A 16,855-nucleotide genomic window follows, 5' to 3' on the forward strand; every position below is an offset into this window, starting at 1 on the left:
TTGTATTGGGTTTCTTTTGGTTTAAAAATTATGTAGGAAATTATCTGGGAGAAGGAAACGATATGTGTGAAACATCGTGAGAATGATTGAATCATAGAATCATAGAGTTGGAAGAGACCACAAGGGCCATCGAGTCCAACCCCCTGCCAAGCAGGAAACACCATCAGAGCACTCCTGACATATGGTTGTCAAGCCTCTGCTTGTCAGAGAAGGAGACTCCACCACACTCCTTGCTCTTTTTGCGCTCAGGGTTAGCAAAATGAGCAATGCAGCAGCCTCCAGGGGGCTCTACTTACAAATTGCTCCATGCAGGGGCAAGCGAAACCCCTGGGGATATTAGCAGCAGATGGAGGAAGTCATGCTTGGCCTGCCATGAGCACAGCAGCAACCGCTGCTTCCTGGCAACTGAAAGCTGCAACATGATCTGCATGCAAACCTCTACCAGGAAGTGGCAGAAGTGCCCATGGACCAGATAGTGATCAGGCCAGATGCTACATCCTCCATACAGCAGCCTGTGACCTTTTCACAGCTTTGGGTGGAACCCATCAGTTAAATGTTTTGACTCAGCCCTGCAAAATTGAAGGTTGAGGTCTATTCTCACATTGCCTTTGACTAATATTTTTGCATATAGTGGCCATGTACGTGTCATCAAAAAAAAAGAGGGGGGAAGATACCAGTTTGCTTAATGTTTGCATTTGCTAATGCACACCAATAGGGGCAAAAAATTAATAATATTGGGGGGGGGGATACAATTGGTTAAGTAGAAGTACAGTTTATCTCAGCATTGTGATTCTTGATGGGTAACTTCTAGGCCCTTTGTCTCCCTTATTGGGATCCTTTATTGTGAAACAGAAATTAGATGCTTTCAAACAGAGAACAGTCCTCTGTAAAGCAGGATTCATGGACACCCTATTTGTGTAGACCTGTCCTTTTGTTCCTTTGTTGTTCTTTACAAGAGTTACTATTTCATTGATGGCCTGCAAGGTGTTACTATTATAAAATTTTTCTTCATGGGTTATTGCGATACCTGCAGTGGCGTTTTCATTATTCCTGAGGTGCATTAAGTGAGAGGCCCACTGTTGTCTGATGTTATTGCCTGGCCACCCACAATGCAAGGAGCAAACTATAAAGATTGGGAGGAAGGTCGTTCACTGTGGCTTTATCTGGCCAAAATGGATTAGGACTTGAATCAATGGCTTCAAGTTACAAGAAAGGAGATTTTGACTATACATATGGAAAAACTTTCTGACAGTAAGAGCTGTTTGACAGTGGAATAGTCTCCCTCGGGAGGTTGTGGACTCTCCTTCCTTGGAGGTTTTAAAGCAGAGGTTGGATGGCCATCTGTCATGGATTATTTGGTTTGAGATTCCTGCATTGCAGGGGGTTGAACTAGATGACCCTTGGGGTCCCTTTCAACTCTACAATTCTATGATTAGGACCTGGGAGACAAAGGTTACAATCCCTACTCTGTTGTGAAGTTCACAGGGTGACATTGCACCAGTCATTGTTTCTCAGGGTTGTAGTGATGATAAAACGGGGAAGAGGGAAAACTGCATGCCACTTTGAGCTCCTGGAAGGAAAAGTGGGATATAAATACAATGGTAAATAGACGGTAAGTATTGGCAGGTGTACTTCAATCACACATCACCAAATTCAGGCTACACAATTAAAGTGGATTTGGTGCTCTTGCACAACAGACCTTCTTCCCTCCCAAAACTGAACCATTTGACATGAGGATAGTGATGGGAAAATGAATTTGAAAGTATGAGATCACAATGGCTTGATCCCATTGTGCCTTCCCACAAACAAATTTTAGAATGAATTCTATATAAAGATTCTGTCCTCTCTCTGGTCAGAAATGATTGCATCTACGACTCAGTCGTCTAAAGGTCTCACTGCCTTGTCTGTGTTTGATTGCATGGCTTATAATCACTAGTCTCATTTAGATACCTATTTGGACATATAGCCTACCTATATTAAGCTATCTGTTTAAATTATGACTGATGGAAGAGCCTCATGTCCAGCATCAGCTGGCAATGTTTTTTCTTTTCTGTTATGTTCACAAATAAGAAATAAAATAAATGCTCTATAAACAGTATGTATCGTCTAACCTCCCTGTAAACTTTGTGCAAACAAAACTAAATGAATGTTCATTAATCAGGTTTTCTGGAAGAAACCTCAGAATGGAACATCTATGCACTCTAGAATGTGACCAAGAATTTTTTGCAGATAATACCCTGGGAATGGCAGACAAGCTGATGTGTAAAGAGCTTGCTGAAAGAAAAATGTATGAACACGTGTGCAGTTACAGTCCCAGGAACGTACAAAGCACTGTTATGCCTGAGCTTGCCATGTTCTTGCAAAGGGCCTCATTTCTTAACTAATAGCTGCAATTGTAAGAAAGGAAAGGTATACTGGGTGTGCAACCTCGTGCCTCCAGGGCAATATCAATTTTGTGTCCTAAAATTATGTAGATTAAATAAATTTGCCTTAGCTGTGCTTTAATTTATTTTGCTTTCATGGTTCAGGGTTTCGTAATTCAGACATGATTTGGCAAGTCAAACCTCCAAAAATATTTGAAATTTTTGAATAGTTGGGAAATGAAACCCGCCATATTTTCTGCCAAAATGATGCAAAAAGATTAATGACACGTTCTATATGGTAAAATGACTAGCAATTGTTAAAGCAATCATATTTTTGGCCATCAGAGGGCACTAGCACACACTTTAAAATGATTGTTTAAAAGTATTTATTAGGATGAACAGCTTTTAAAAAGAGATTCCAATAATAATAATAATAATAATAATAATAATAATAATAATAATAATAATTTATTATTTATACCCCGCCCATCTGGCTGGGTTTCCCCAGCCACTCTGGGCGGCTTCCAACTGAATATTTAAAAAAATACAGCATTAGACATTAAAAACTTCCCTAAAGAGGGCTGCCTTCAGTTGTCTTTTAAAAGTAAAATAGTTGTTTATTGCCTTGACATCTGGTGGGAGGGCGTTCCACAGGGCAGGCGCCACTACCGAGAAGGCCCTCTGCCTGGTTCCCTGTAACCTTACTTCTTGCAATGAGGGAACTGCCAGAAGGCCCTCAGCGCTGGATCTCAGTGTCCGGGCTGAACGATGGAAGTGGAGACGCTCCTTCAGGTATACAGGACCGAGGCTGTTTAGGGCTTTAAAGGTCAGCACCAACACTTTGAATTGTGCTCGGAAACATGCTGGGAACCGATGCAGATCTCTCAGAACCGGTGTTATGTGGTTCCGGCGGCCACTCCCAGTCACCAGTCTAGCTGCCGCATTCTGGATTAGTTGTAGTTTCCGGGTCACCTTCAAAGGTAGCCCCACGTAGGGCACATTGCAGTAGTCCAAGCGGGAGATAACTAGAGCATGCACCACTCTGGTGAGACAGTCCGCGGGCAGGTAGGGTCCAACAGGAACATATTTGCTTTTATTTTAGACCTGTGGAACATGATGGCTGGCCATTTTTTCAAGCACCACAATGCTAGACTGAAAACCATCCTTTTCCAAACGCAATAGGCTTCTTTTAATCAGCATTAAAGTGTAAGAGATTGCTACTATATTCTCAGCGTGGGGACAAAACAGAGGAACACTTAGAAGTTTAATCTCCACTGAAGTCTTTATGCGTCATGGCCACTCTTGTTAAGGCTCTGAATGTATGCAGTTTCTCAGCCTGATCTTTAAATCTTGCCTGAAAGCAAGTTAACGTATTGACTCTTTCCTTTCCTATCCTAGGAGAGAGAATTGTTGCAAAACCAAATATCTTTTGGTAAGACTGACACTCCTCTTGTCAAAATCCTCCACATATATGTGCTCCTCTCCCTGTATGAACCGACCCAGACCCTGCGCTTGTCATCTGAGGCCTTCCTCTGTGTCCCCCAGTCCCCAGAGAGGTTCAGAGAGTGGCAACAAGAGAACAGGCCTTTTCTGGGGTGGCTTCCCAATTGTGGAATACTCTCTCCAAAGAGGCTCGTTTGGCACCATCAACATGTCTTTAGGTTCCAGTTACAGATAGGTAGCCGTGTTGGTCTGCCATAGTCAAAATAAAAAAATTCCTTCCAGTAGCACCTTAAAGACCAACTAAGTTAGTTCTTGGTATGAGCTTTCGTGTGCATGCACACTTCTTCAGATACCAAAACCAGGTGTGTTATAAGAATTCTGAGGTCTCAAATATAGAATATTCATAAATGCTCACATATCTAAATATATAAGCCATGTGTCTGAAATAGTACAGGAGAGCAATCCTGAAGCCATTTTGACCCTCCCAATGACCTCAAATAGTCCTCTGCAGTAAGGAAGGTAAATGGGGAAAGCCTTCCCATTGTCTTTTCGCTTACAAATCCTGTCTTAAGGGTGTGTTTGTGTATGAATAGGGTGAGCCTGCGACCTGGATTCAGGAGCTAAAGTATTAACTATCACAAAAGAATGGCCAGACTGCCCAGGTAAATGCAATCAGCAACCATTATCAGGTATCCTGGCAAACAGGATTTCTGCTGTAGACAGCCTCCTTCTGTGATGTATGAGATTGGGGGGTGGTCTTTGGCTAAGGGGGTTGGGCAATGTCAAAAGTCTTTAAAGGTTCCTGCACACTTTTGTTCAATGTCTCTCCCTCCTTGGAAGGAAGGAACTTGTGTTGCAACAGAAAAGTTAATATCTGCCTTGCGGCTGGATCCTGCCTCCATCCATTTTTCTCTGACTGATCATGGACTTAGGGGACTCAAGAGTCCGATGGGGAGTTGGGTAGCCCAAGCCCAATTTTTACATCAATTACCAGCCAAAAACATTCATCTTCACCCAGGCCAATGGCTATTAAATAATCTATGACCCGTGAAAGTGTAGGGAAAGCAGACTGTCATTACGATGCTTATTTTATTATTAGGCTGTCTCCCACTATTTTTTTTATCACTGATGTTCTGTAATGTGGTTTTAATGTTGTACACAGCCCTGGAAACTTCTGATAAAGGGCAGCATATTAATGGAATAAATAATATTTAGCAACACCAATAAAATATTACGTATAGTACTTCCAATGTTCTAGCTTGTTCAAAGCTTGTTTTATTCCCTGCACCCCTCAAAGAAAGATCAGAACACCATTATTTTTCCCAGTTCTTTTACAAGTTTGTTTTGTAAATAAAATTAATTTATTCTACAGCACATTAAAACTTTTTTTCACATTTAAAAAAATCGTATTTACAAATTAACATTTCATTTTGTAATTGCGGCTCCTTCGGTCCTCATTTTCTTCCTTCGTTCTGATTGGCACAGAAGAAATCAATATGGACAAGGGTGCAATTCCAGCCATGGTTCTCCATGGAGAAGGGCCCAGCAGTGGACTATAGCTCTTCTGAACAATAATCCATTTCTTGAGGGGTGGTGGTGGAGCAGGTATGAGGTTATCTACAAAGGTTCCCCTCCTTGCTTTTGTATCACATTGTACCACATATCCCTGTTGCAAAAGAATTTCCCAATACTGTATGTTACATCCCCACACAATAAGGCTGCAATGCCTTCATTTATAGACATAAAGACAGGTCCTAGATTTGAAAGTCAAGAGGCATTTATCTCATAGGATGGCGGTTTGTGTCCATGACTTGCTTGCTGCTCTAAAAGGTGCTACTGATCAAATGCCACGATTCAGAACTTTCTTTAAATGAAGAGGTGCAATCAGCAGCTGCCTACGACAACTGTTCCTGGTGAAGAATGGAAAGACACCACTTCCGTCAAGAGTTTCCCAGAAATCTTAAAGAAAACCATGGAAACAGGTAGGTGGTAAGGCTACCAACTGAGAACCGGTCCCAGGCAAAGTGGTTTTGCATTCTGCATTCAAAGCTCTCATAGTTGTGGTATTGGCCTAAGAAACACTGATGGGACAAGTAGTTGTTCTTCAACATGGGACAAATGTAAGATCACCTACAAATTAGGAACAACTTTGGCCAATTTAACACAAATTACTCATTTGGAAACTCCCTTTGGTGCAACATCTTTATTGCACATGCTCATGTAATATTGATAGGAATTATTTAGGTTTATATTTAAACTAATATTAATATTTGAAGTCCGTCTTCTAATTTGACCCTATTATAACTATGTCTTTTCCTTCCTTCTAACAGGAACTTTTTTTTTAGTCAAAGGAATGAATACCTCACATCTGGAATTACTGCTTTCATACACAATAATCACTTGGGCATGTTTTGAAACCACAGTACTGCTGTTACATTGCCAAGCTGATCTGATAGGTGAGTGACAATGTGACAGGCTAATAAGAGCAAACACTTCTTTAAGAGTGGATGCTAAGTGACACATCTCTCCAATCTCCCTGGTTTAGACTGCAATCCCAAACAGTCTCAGTGGAAGCAAGGGTCAAGTGAACATAGCAAGGCTTCTTTTCAAGTAAACATAAACAAGATTGCACTGGTCGTGTTGTAAACCCAACCCAGTAGTTTTCATCAGTTTCAGTATTTACACACAGGTGCTGGAACAGTGCAGAGACCACCCCCCCCTTTATCTCCAACATCCCACTTGATTTTGATTCTGGGTTGATGTGTAGCTTAGCTAGTAGTTTAGGGGGGGGAAAGAGCAAGGGAGGGGAGAGATGACACGAGGTGTATAAAATTATATATGGCATGGAGAAAGTGGATAGAGGAAGGTTTTTGTCCCTCTTGCCTACCAACCAGGGCCATCCATGAAACTGAAGTTTGGCAGATTGAGGACAGAGAAAAGGAAGTACCGTATTTTTTCACTCTATAAGATGCACCAGACCACAAAACGCACCTAGTTTTTGGAGGAGGAAAACAAGAAAAATAAATAAATCTGAATCTCAGAAGCCAGAATAGCAAGAGGGATCGCTGCACAGTGAAAGCAGCAATCCCTCTTGCTGTTCTGGCTTCTGGGATAGCTGCGCAGCCTGCATTTGCTCCATAGGACGCACACACATTTCCCCTTACTTTTTAGGAGGGAAAAAGTGAGTCTTATAGAGCAAAAAATACGGTAGTTCTTTACACTGTGCAGTTAAGCCAAGGAATTTGCTGCTGCAAGATGCAGTAGTGGCCACCAATTTGAATGGCTTTGAAATACGTATTTGCGGAGGATAAGGCTATCATGCTGGCTACATTGCTTCCAACATCACAGGCAGTATGTCTCAGTACCACTTGCAGTTGCTGTTGTACTTGAGCCCTGCTTACAGGCTTCCTGCGGCCATCTGGTTGGCCACTGTGAGAACAGGAAGCTGGACTACAGAAGCCTTTTGTCTCATTCCCAGAGGCTCTTCTTTCCTTACGCTCTTACAAAGGAGTTAATGGGCATTGTTTTGGGCTAGATTTCTTTGCCTTTAGCTTAAGACTCTTCAGTTAATTTGAGTTCCGAGGCTGCTTGGTTGAAGTTGTTTGATTTATACATATTAATGCTGAACAGGAATTTCTGCAAGCTAGACAAGGACAGGTTTATGATGTCGAGTTTGCAGCTTCCCGTCTCTGCTCCGGGCAGGCTTCATTAAGTAACTGTATACAGTGGATCAGAAACCTGAGATTCCTTGAAGATTAAACCAGAATCTGTTATAGCTCAGTTTACAGGATTCTAGTGGCTCTATGCTATCACAAGCATGTATCAGAACAAGGGTGGGCAGCAGGTAAATCAAACCTACTAGCAGAGCGCCAGATAATTTGAAAAAGATTGACATGGGTTTCTTACTTCCTCTTGTGTAATAATGGGGGGGGGGTATTTTCCCCTTCCCTCAATTAGGCTGCTGAAGTCAATGTAGCTTGTGAGTAAACCAGAAATAGGTGTGTGTGTGTGTGTGTGTGTGTGTTTGGGGGGGGTTGAAATCTCTGCTCTGTAGTAGCTCAGATATAGCTTTGTATAGGCTAGTCACCCATTGTATGACTCATAGGGTACATGCATATATTCCAACACCACTTTGCACTTGAGGTTCTAAGGAAAAACAGGCCAGGGAGGGAAGTCTACACCCTGTGAAGCCGAATATATACTTTTATGGAGTAGTAGAATTTTGCACCTGATCTGAGAATTATCCCATTCAAAGGATGTGTGGGATTTCCCTTTGATAGCAGTAAGACCATTTCATTGAGAGATGGGTTGGTAATGAAACATTAAAAGACAGCACTCTGCACCTACCAGCACTGGAGCCTTTCTTCATGTTCATTTCTTTCAGGGGACATGACATGCAGGAATCCAGTCTTGAAAGGCTGCTGGAATTAAGATGCGACCAATGCTTTCAGGCCACAGCAGACATAACTGCCATCAGGATGCAATGCACCAACTGGTCCGTCGCTATCTGCCAGCTGAAACCTATGAACTAGGGACCAAGAACCTGGCACCCTCCAGATTCTCTTGTACTACAGTTCCCATCATCCACAGTCCCTGGTTATGGTGGTTGAGGCTGATGGGAGCTGTAGTCCAAGAACATTTGGAGGGCCACAGGTTATAAACCATGCCTGGCTTCTGTTGTACCAAACCACCCCCTCAAATACTGATCACTGACTGCTCAGACATAACATTTGCAATTCTTAACATTTGGGATTCTTAGAACCTGAAGGATGCTTGTTTGTTGGAAAGTGGTGCAAAACGTGGAGACAATTCCATGTTGTGCGTCTGGAGTACAGTTAGGCAAATTAAGAATATATGGAACTGCCTGATGGGAGTGCTTCTAGACATGGACAATTTAGCAGACCAAATCTTTGCTCTTCCGCCTGGAATTGGGACAACAACTCTGCTTTCAGACTCAGGTCCTTCTTACAATCATAAAATTGAAGAGTTGGAAGGGACCCTGGTAGTAATCTAGTTCACCCCCTGCAAAGCAGGAATCTTTGGCCCAACATGGGGCTCAAACCCACAACCCTGAGATTAAGATTCTCATGCTCTGCCAACGGAGCTATCCCTGCTATTATGGAACCTTTCCCTAGCAAATAAGTCCAGCCTATCTTTGTTGGTTTTTGAGAGAGCTCTAAAGATGTGTGTGTGTGTGTGTGTGTGTGTGTGTGTGTGTGTATATATATATATATATATATATATATATATATGCTTTCGTAGATTTTCACGGGTACAGGAATGCAGGTTTTGGTGTCTTCGGGTGTCTTCCCGTGTAAGAGTCGGGGTGTCTGTGCGACGTTTCGACGAGGTCTCCACAGACATATTACAGACTCCATCCAGTAGCCAAACTATAGTGGCACCTCCGGATGCTGCACCCCCCTGCACAGATCTGGCTGGCACAAGGCACAAAACCATAGCTCGCCCCTATACACGAAGCCAAGCCAGAGCACAACTAAATGCAGCACAGCCATCTTCTCAGAAAAACTCTTCACAAGCTCAAGAGGTCAAGACACGAAAGCTTTAGCATCTAATCTACACTTAATGACCCACCCAGTGATATTCAGAATATCACTCATGAAATCACCCAAGATATCCCTCAAGTAATTAAGGAACAAAAGAAGAAAAGGCACACTAATCTAGGAACTTCCTCTCTGCCCAGAACGTTGGAGGCTATACACCACACCCCTCAACAGTATTTATAGGAACTCAAACACCAGACTCTGCTCTGTTCCAGTAACAAGAAGCCGAAAGCACCAGCCTGAAGATGACGAGTGAGACCTCGTCGAAACGTCGCACAGACACCCCGACTCTTACACGGGAAGACACCCGAAGACACCAAAACCTGCATATATATATATATATATATATATATATATATATATATATATATTTCAATATGCATATGATTGATTGTTGGGCTTTGAGCAATTGTCCGTGCTCATTTTTACAGGGGTGTACAGTGATTTAGACCTTGTTGTTTTTATATATTGTTATGTTGTGTTATGGATTTTTTTTTTGTATACCATCTTTTGAGGGCAATGTACTCTGAAAGGTAGTTTAAAATTAAACATTTTGTGGGGAAGGGGTTAAATACTGCTTTCCCCACCCTCACTGCACTCCCAATTCCTCCTCTATTTTTTAATTATTTTTTTGGAGCAGGGCAGGGAGAGAAAAGAAACAGAAATAAATGAACACTGTTTGGAAAAGGAAGAGGTACAAGTAACAGAGTTGATTCCTAGAGAAGAGAGGTGGACTATATAGAGAAATAAAAGTCTGCAGCAATCAATACAGGCCATATCCAGCAAAGGAAGATACTAAATAGCAGCACAATAGGCCAGCTGCTCCTGGGGAAACTAGATAACTGTTCCATTGTGGGGCTTTTGTGGGGTTTCTTTTAAGAGTTGGATTATCTGTGCACATAAATATGGAAGCTGAACAGGGAAAAATGTCATCATGCAGATACACCATAAAAGTAGGTGAACATGGTGTGGCCATTCCTCCACTGTGATTGCTCAGAGTGGAAGCCCCTATGAAGTCAGATTTCTGGGTCCATCTAGTCCACACCAAAAGAAAGCAACTGGTACCTGTCCTTGGGCAGCCTCTGTCTCTGGTTTGCATCAATGTCAGGCAGCACCATACATCCTTTGCGCACAACTGTACTCCAGCACCAAATGTGGAGTTCTTCAAGAGGAGGAGATGAAGACTATCATGAGCCCAACTATTTACAGTGAAGATGAAGAGGACCACAGAACCCACACCACACAAGACAGCAGCAATCCAAGAAACAGTTCCTTTGTTAGCTTTCCCTCTAAAACCCTTGGGTCCTGGTGATGAATTAGCTACTAGGGGGCTCAGTCCCAATGCAGTTAAAGTTTTACAACCACTTCCTGTTTCCATCTGAATGAGACCATTAGGGTGGGAACAAATAACAGGTAAAGAGGTCTGGCTCCATAGAGATGCAGGAAAGAGCATCCCTATTTCTGGATCATGCTCCCGATATCCAGGTGGCGACCATCAGGAGGGTGTGTGTGTGTTTTTCACTCTGTCCTTTAGCTTGAAGAGCTTGCTATCATTGGCCATTCTTCTGGCCCAGACAGGAATAGGAAGGGCCACCTTCAGTTCATAGTATGGGAAGAAGACAGGGAAGGAAACCCTTTGTAGGCCAAAGAGATGGAAACACACACACAGAGGCCAGGAGAATGCCAAAACTGTTACAATAAGCAGTAAACCAGCAAAGAGGCAGAAACCTCAACAGGCTTATTAGATCTCCCCACCCAGGAGGGAGGGAAAAGAGAGACACCAGGCCACACTGAAAACCAACCATTCCCCATCAGAAGGATTAGTAGAATGAATATTGGTTCTCCACGGCTCTGGTTCTGTTGCGCGATCCCTCGCTTTCGTGGTAATCCTCTGCCCCAATGGCGGCAGAATCGAACAGGCGCTCGGTGCTGTTGCTTCGGCTTCGGGCGCTCAGGGTCCCCTCCATCCGATGGTACAGCGAGTGGCTGGCCGAGGAGGAGGAAGAGGAAGTGGTGCCCTCAGAAGGGGAGGCTGGCTGGAAGGTGACAGGGACAAAGCTGGAGAAGTAGTGTTGCGACTGCAGGTCGTTTCTGCAAGTGGGCTGTTGAGAAGCCACAGCGGGGGACGGGCTGACCTCTGAAACAGGAAAAGGAAGTTGTCACAGACACCAGCAGCCACACAGCGGTGGACCTGACCTATGCAGATCCCTGGTTTTTCAAACTGAAGTTTTACAATCACATATCCCACATACATAATAAAAACAAGATTCCAAAGAATCTCCTAGACTTCCCTCCTCCCCTTTGTGGCTCCTACTGTTAGTCATTTCCTCCTGCATCTTTTATAATAATCCAAATATTTTACATCTCCATTATATCCAAAATTCACCATTAAACTACAAGTGTTATTCCAATCCTACTAATGATTTTAACTGTTTACAATTATTTTTAAGATAAATTATAAATCCCCCCATTTCTTATTAAATTTTGGTCTCCCTGATTTCTGATTCTTCCAGTCAATTTTGCCATTTTGGCATAATCCATCAACTTGATCTGCCATTCTTCTCTGGTCGGGACTTAATCTTCTTTCCATCTCTGGGCCGATAACATCTACACAGCTGTGGTCACATATAAATAATATTTTCTGCTACATTGGGCCATCTACTGTATTTTGATTATGGGTCATTAATGTTTTTTAAACACTGAGGACTAGTTCACTTCATCAGATGGGATAAAGTGTTATCCAGACTTCCACAGATACGCACAGTGTGTGTTTGCATGTGTGGCAGGATAATATTTCATACATTTGATGACGTGAACTGTAGGCCCACAAAGGTTTAAGCCATAACAACAACACTGGTTAAAGTCTTCTAGGTGCCACGAGACTCTAGCTTTTGTTGCATGAGACTAACCCCACGAAGACCGCTGACCACAGACGAATTCTCTGTGGTTTTCAATCTCTGCTCAGGCAGGCCTCAGCTGGGGTTGAGACAGCAAGAATGGGGATTTAACCTACCTGGCAAGGGACTCTGGGCCACCACATAGCTACGGAGTGTTATATCAGCAGAACCGCCTGACTCCAGCGGTATGGGGTGCATGTGAAAATGCCTCAGCATATCAAATATAGTCTGGAACCAGAGATGTTGGACGTGACACTGGCCGTTTTCATTCAAGGACAGGCGCAGGTGCTGTAAGAGATTAGAAGGTGAATGAATGATTTTTAACCAGCTACCATAGAATCGTAAAATAATATTGTAGGAAGGGAGACCAATGGTCATCTAGTCCAACCCCCTGCAATGCAGGGATCATAGCTAAAGGATCCTGACAGATGGCCATCCAACCTCTGCTTAAAAACCTCCAACGAAGGAGAGCCTGCCACTTTCCACGACAGTCTGTTCCACCGTCTAACAACTCTTAACCATCAGATAGTTCTTCCTAATATTTAGTCAGAATCTCCTTTCTTGCCATTTGAATCCATTGGGTTCAGGTCCTAATCAATGGAGCAGCAGAAAACAAGCTTGTTCTATGTGGCAGCCGTTCAGATACTTAAAGACCACTTGCATCACATTGTTGTGTTTCCAATGTCTTTTTTAATCTGCTTATTTGTGCCTTTTTCAGAAAGAGCTGTTATTTCCTAGAAAGCTCTGGGCCGGAACTTTAATGATTTAGAATACTTATATCCCAATTTTATATTTCCCCCAAAGTTCTTAAATCGGCTTTCGAAAGGTTGACACAACACAGACGCATTCAAGTGCAGCATCAGGAACAGAAATAAGATGGTGCCGATGCAAAACAGACCAAACCTGAGAGGATCACTGCCGCCTTGGAACTTCTCACCGCTCAGAGAAGTGGGGTGAGCATACTAACGATTCATTTTAATTTCTGTAACCTAAATTTCAGGTGGTGCCAAGAGAACAGGATGGGAGAACATGGGGCTTCCATTGATCTGCCAGCTTTGTATCTGCTTGATGCATGCAAATGAACACATATCCCTCACTCAACTACCCCAAGTAGTGGCAAAGAATCAAGGGCTGTTGTGCCTGCAAGACACGTTGCAGCATTCCCACTGCCTCCCCCTCTGTTATTGGGAGCAGGCAAGGCAGCCGTGTCTCTAGATTTTGGCTGCTTTCCTCTACCTGGCACTCATGAAGCTCTCCATGCCAGACACCAGGCTATTAACAAGCCAAAGTAGTCATCGTGGTTTTGGTTGGTGGTTTCTAAGCCTTTGGCTGTTTTATTATTTTATGCCTATGTACAGGCATGTTGCCAAGTGCCAGTGACTCCTTTCAACCGGAAGGTTTATTCTCAACCCCCAAAACAATATTTGCAACCAAAACCCTTCAGTGGCAATGCAGATCAGCTTGGAGCTGGAGAGCTGCTGCCAATCAGGGTAGACAATACTGCGCTAGATGGGCCAGCAATATAAAGGCAGATTCCTGTGAACCAAGAAGTCATCAAATCTTAACTTTAAATGCTCAAGGCGGGCTAACAGCTCAGGGAAACACAACTGCTGTAGCTCCAGGATAAAACAAAAACGGTCCCTTGACAACTTGAGACCAACTTCCTTAAAGGATTGCCTTGCCCCTTATATGCCCACCATTTCAGGTGCCACATAATATTAATTCTGCACTTCTAAAACTGAACTTTAAGCTTGGCAGCATCTATGCTCTGGAATCCCCCCCCCCCAATAGACCCCAGACAGGCACCTTCATTGTTCTCTTTTCGGAGCCAGCTAAAAACATTTTTGTTCAGGCAAGCCTATCCCGACATTCGGGTGTGTTTTAGTCTGCTTTGGGCTATTGCCAATTTTAATTCTATTTCAAATAATAATAATAATTACTGATTTTAACTCTTGTCTTTTGTTGACAAGTTTAATGTTTGTTTTATTTTTATGTCTGTAAACTGCTTAGAGGTTTTGCATACAATCAAGCAGCACTTTTGCTTTATTTATTAATTGTATTGATCTTTTTTCTACCAAGGTAACTCAAGTGACTTAGAATATATTTAAAAATGCATATATTATAACTGTGTTAAAATCTACAAGACAATCCAGATGAGTAAAAGCCAAAAACACTCATGCCTGGTGGGAAATGCATGTTATTGGCTGGTATCTAAAGCTATGCAATGATGGTGTCAGGTGAGCCTTTCTGGGGAGAGAATTCCACAAGCAGGGAGCTGCCATAGAAAGTCTCTTCTCATTTTGCCAACCTCCAGACCTCCCATGGAAGGAGGGCCACAGCTGAGAGTATATTTTTATAAATTTTGTTATAAAGATCCATCCATTCATGAATAATGGTCACCTGCCTTGGCTTTCCCCTGGAAGTTAAAGGTCAGCACGTATTCGCCTGGCCGTGTTTCACTCTGTCGAATGACAAACAGCCCATGGCTTCTGGCTCCACCGAACAGGACCAGCTGAGCAGCTTTGACCCGTGATAGCGTCCCATGGAACCAAGGGAAGTCCAGAAGGTTGAGCTCTGCTTCCGTCTCGCTTTCCTCCCCTGTCCCAGTTGAGAGAAGAAGGAGGAGGAAGTCACATGCTGGAATATTATGCTCCAAATTCTACTGCAAGGAAGTGAGATTCTGCAGGTGGGTTATTCATTGAAGGTGTGTTCTGCAGCATGTTCTTGACATAGTAGCAAACCAACAGTGGTGGATTTATTCTGCTCGTAGTTTGTTTTGCAGTGCTTCCCGAATGCTAACACATTCTTGCTGTTTGGAGGGGCTATAGCCTAACTAAACTAAAACCAGAACCTTTGAGCTATAAAAAGTTAAGGGATTTCATCAGGAACTTATAGGATATGCATTGATTGGAAATGTGACCACCCTAAAACATCTACAGGAGGGTGTCCTTTCACAATGCAGCCTCGCCAGTGAGGAAAGTTGTATTTGCATGGCAGATGTGTTTTGCCAAATTCACAGATCACATTTTTAGGTGAATGCTTAAAAAAAATGTAACCTATGAATCAGAACCATGTGATCTTGCTTTGCGATTACCTTCAGTTCTGAAAATTGGCACAAGTGTGGAATATAAATAATTAGAAACAATGGCCGGCACACAAACACCCGCACCCACACACACACCAGCAAACCATCTGAACTGTTGGAAGGATGCATGCTATTCCGTTTAACTGCAAACCTTGTGTAACTGATCTGGGCACAGCACACACACACACAGAACTTTGATTTGACATAGCAAGCTGCCTGATACCAGGTCATTTGTCCAGCCCAGTATTAAAGACCTGTCTCACTCAGCTGCCCCACTAGACCTCCCCTGTTCAACCAAATTGGAAGCCACACCAAACTTGCCATAGCTGAGGGCTGTCCCAGGAGGGAGAGCTCCAGAAATGAAGTTAGCACTCTGTCTGGAAAATTAGCAAAACTGAACCACCTGTATCAACAGTGGGCCAACAGATTACAAAGTACACAATTCCAAATAACAGGAAAAAAGTGTTATGGGGAGCAGGGGAGAGCTGATCACATTTCTTCCATGAAACACGGTACCTGCAGTATGGCTACCAGTAGCTGATGACTCCAATGTCTGTAGGAAGTTATCCAATGGCACATGAGCTCTGTATTCTCCTGCAGAGTCCCTGATCCGACCATGAGGTGCTGTGACAACAGTGGCAGGATTTGGCATAGTGTCTGGGGCAGCAGAGCCTGCACATCTGTCCTGAAACCGGGAGGTATCTGGAAAAAGAATTCCGCTGTTAAAAAAAAACCCAAAATCCATTCTCAAGGCTTCAAACAGCTTCTCTCTTTTTCTGCAAAGTAATTCCTGCATTGGACCAGATGACCTTTGGGGTGCATCCCAAGTCTACATGCTATGATTCCAATTCACATGTTGTCATTAGCATTTTTATCCCACTCTTCAGCCAGAAAAGGTTCCCAGAGCAACTTACAAATACTGTATCATTGATAATATAATCCCTGCCTTCAGCTTCACATTGTAAGAGACACAATACAAAAGGTAAAAGGAAGTAGGAGGGAGCAGGAAAACATCATGCTCAAGCTCAGATTCTTAGTTACAAGTGTTATCATGTCACCAATGGGTATACATTCTGCGTTTATGGTTTTTTTTTTTTGGGGGGGAGTAAAGTTTCATTAAATCCTAAAATATCTGTTTGAGCGGGATTATAGCAGGACATAAGAAATGGGCGTGTGTACCCCAAGCAACATAGACTCTATCAAACTACCAGGAAAAGGGAGTTAAATAAAATTGCTGTAAGTTGTTTTGGTGATTTGGAGGTTTAATCCAAAATCAAGTAAGATTTAGGCTTGTTTGTGTTTCTGGTATCCTCTCTCCTATATTATGGATGTTCTGTACTATTTTATTAATACTATTGCTGCAAGTTTGTCATGGCCTTTGGCTAGGACAATAAACTTACAAACTTGAACTTGTACAGTGGTGCCCCGCAAGACGAATGCCTCGCAAGACGAAAAACTCGCTAGATGAAAGGGTTTTGCGGTTTTTGAGCTGCTTCGCAAGACGAA

General features: G+C 42.9%; 1 protein-coding gene and 1 long non-coding RNA gene across 8 annotated transcripts in view; one reads left to right on the plus strand and one right to left on the minus strand.

The window, feature by feature from the left end:
• Window positions 1-3,930: 3,930 nt before the first annotated feature.
• Window positions 3,931-9,008, plus strand: LOC309520161. Its single transcript, XR_014214153.1, has 2 exons — window positions 3,931-4,024; window positions 4,169-9,008. It is a non-coding gene; the product is annotated as an uncharacterized lncRNA (long non-coding RNA).
• SH2B2 (SH2B adaptor protein 2) overlaps window positions 5,048-16,855 on the minus strand; it is a 66,374-nt gene continuing 54,566 nt past the window's right edge. For 4 of the 7 annotated variants that reach the window (XM_082201432.1, XM_082201431.1, XM_082201435.1 and 1 more), the window contains 5 exons: window positions 15,866-16,051; window positions 14,669-14,862; window positions 12,381-12,552; window positions 11,170-11,504; window positions 5,048-8,227 (listed from right to left, as the gene is read on the minus strand). In XM_082201432.1, the coding sequence (XP_082057558.1) occupies window positions 11,188-11,504; window positions 12,381-12,552; window positions 14,669-14,862; window positions 15,866-16,051 (869 nt within the window). In that variant the 3' untranslated portion in view covers window positions 5,048-8,227; window positions 11,170-11,187. The remainder of the gene's footprint in view (window positions 8,228-11,169; window positions 11,505-12,380; window positions 12,553-14,668; window positions 14,863-15,865; window positions 16,052-16,855) is intronic. The other 3 variants (XR_014214134.1, XR_014214135.1, XM_082201433.1) reach the window with 3 other exon arrangements.

The sequence above is a fragment of the Podarcis vaucheri genome (genome assembly GCF_965113315.1).
Source record: "Podarcis vaucheri genome assembly, chromosome: 15".
Taxonomy (NCBI): domain Eukaryota; kingdom Metazoa; phylum Chordata; class Lepidosauria; order Squamata; family Lacertidae; genus Podarcis; species Podarcis vaucheri.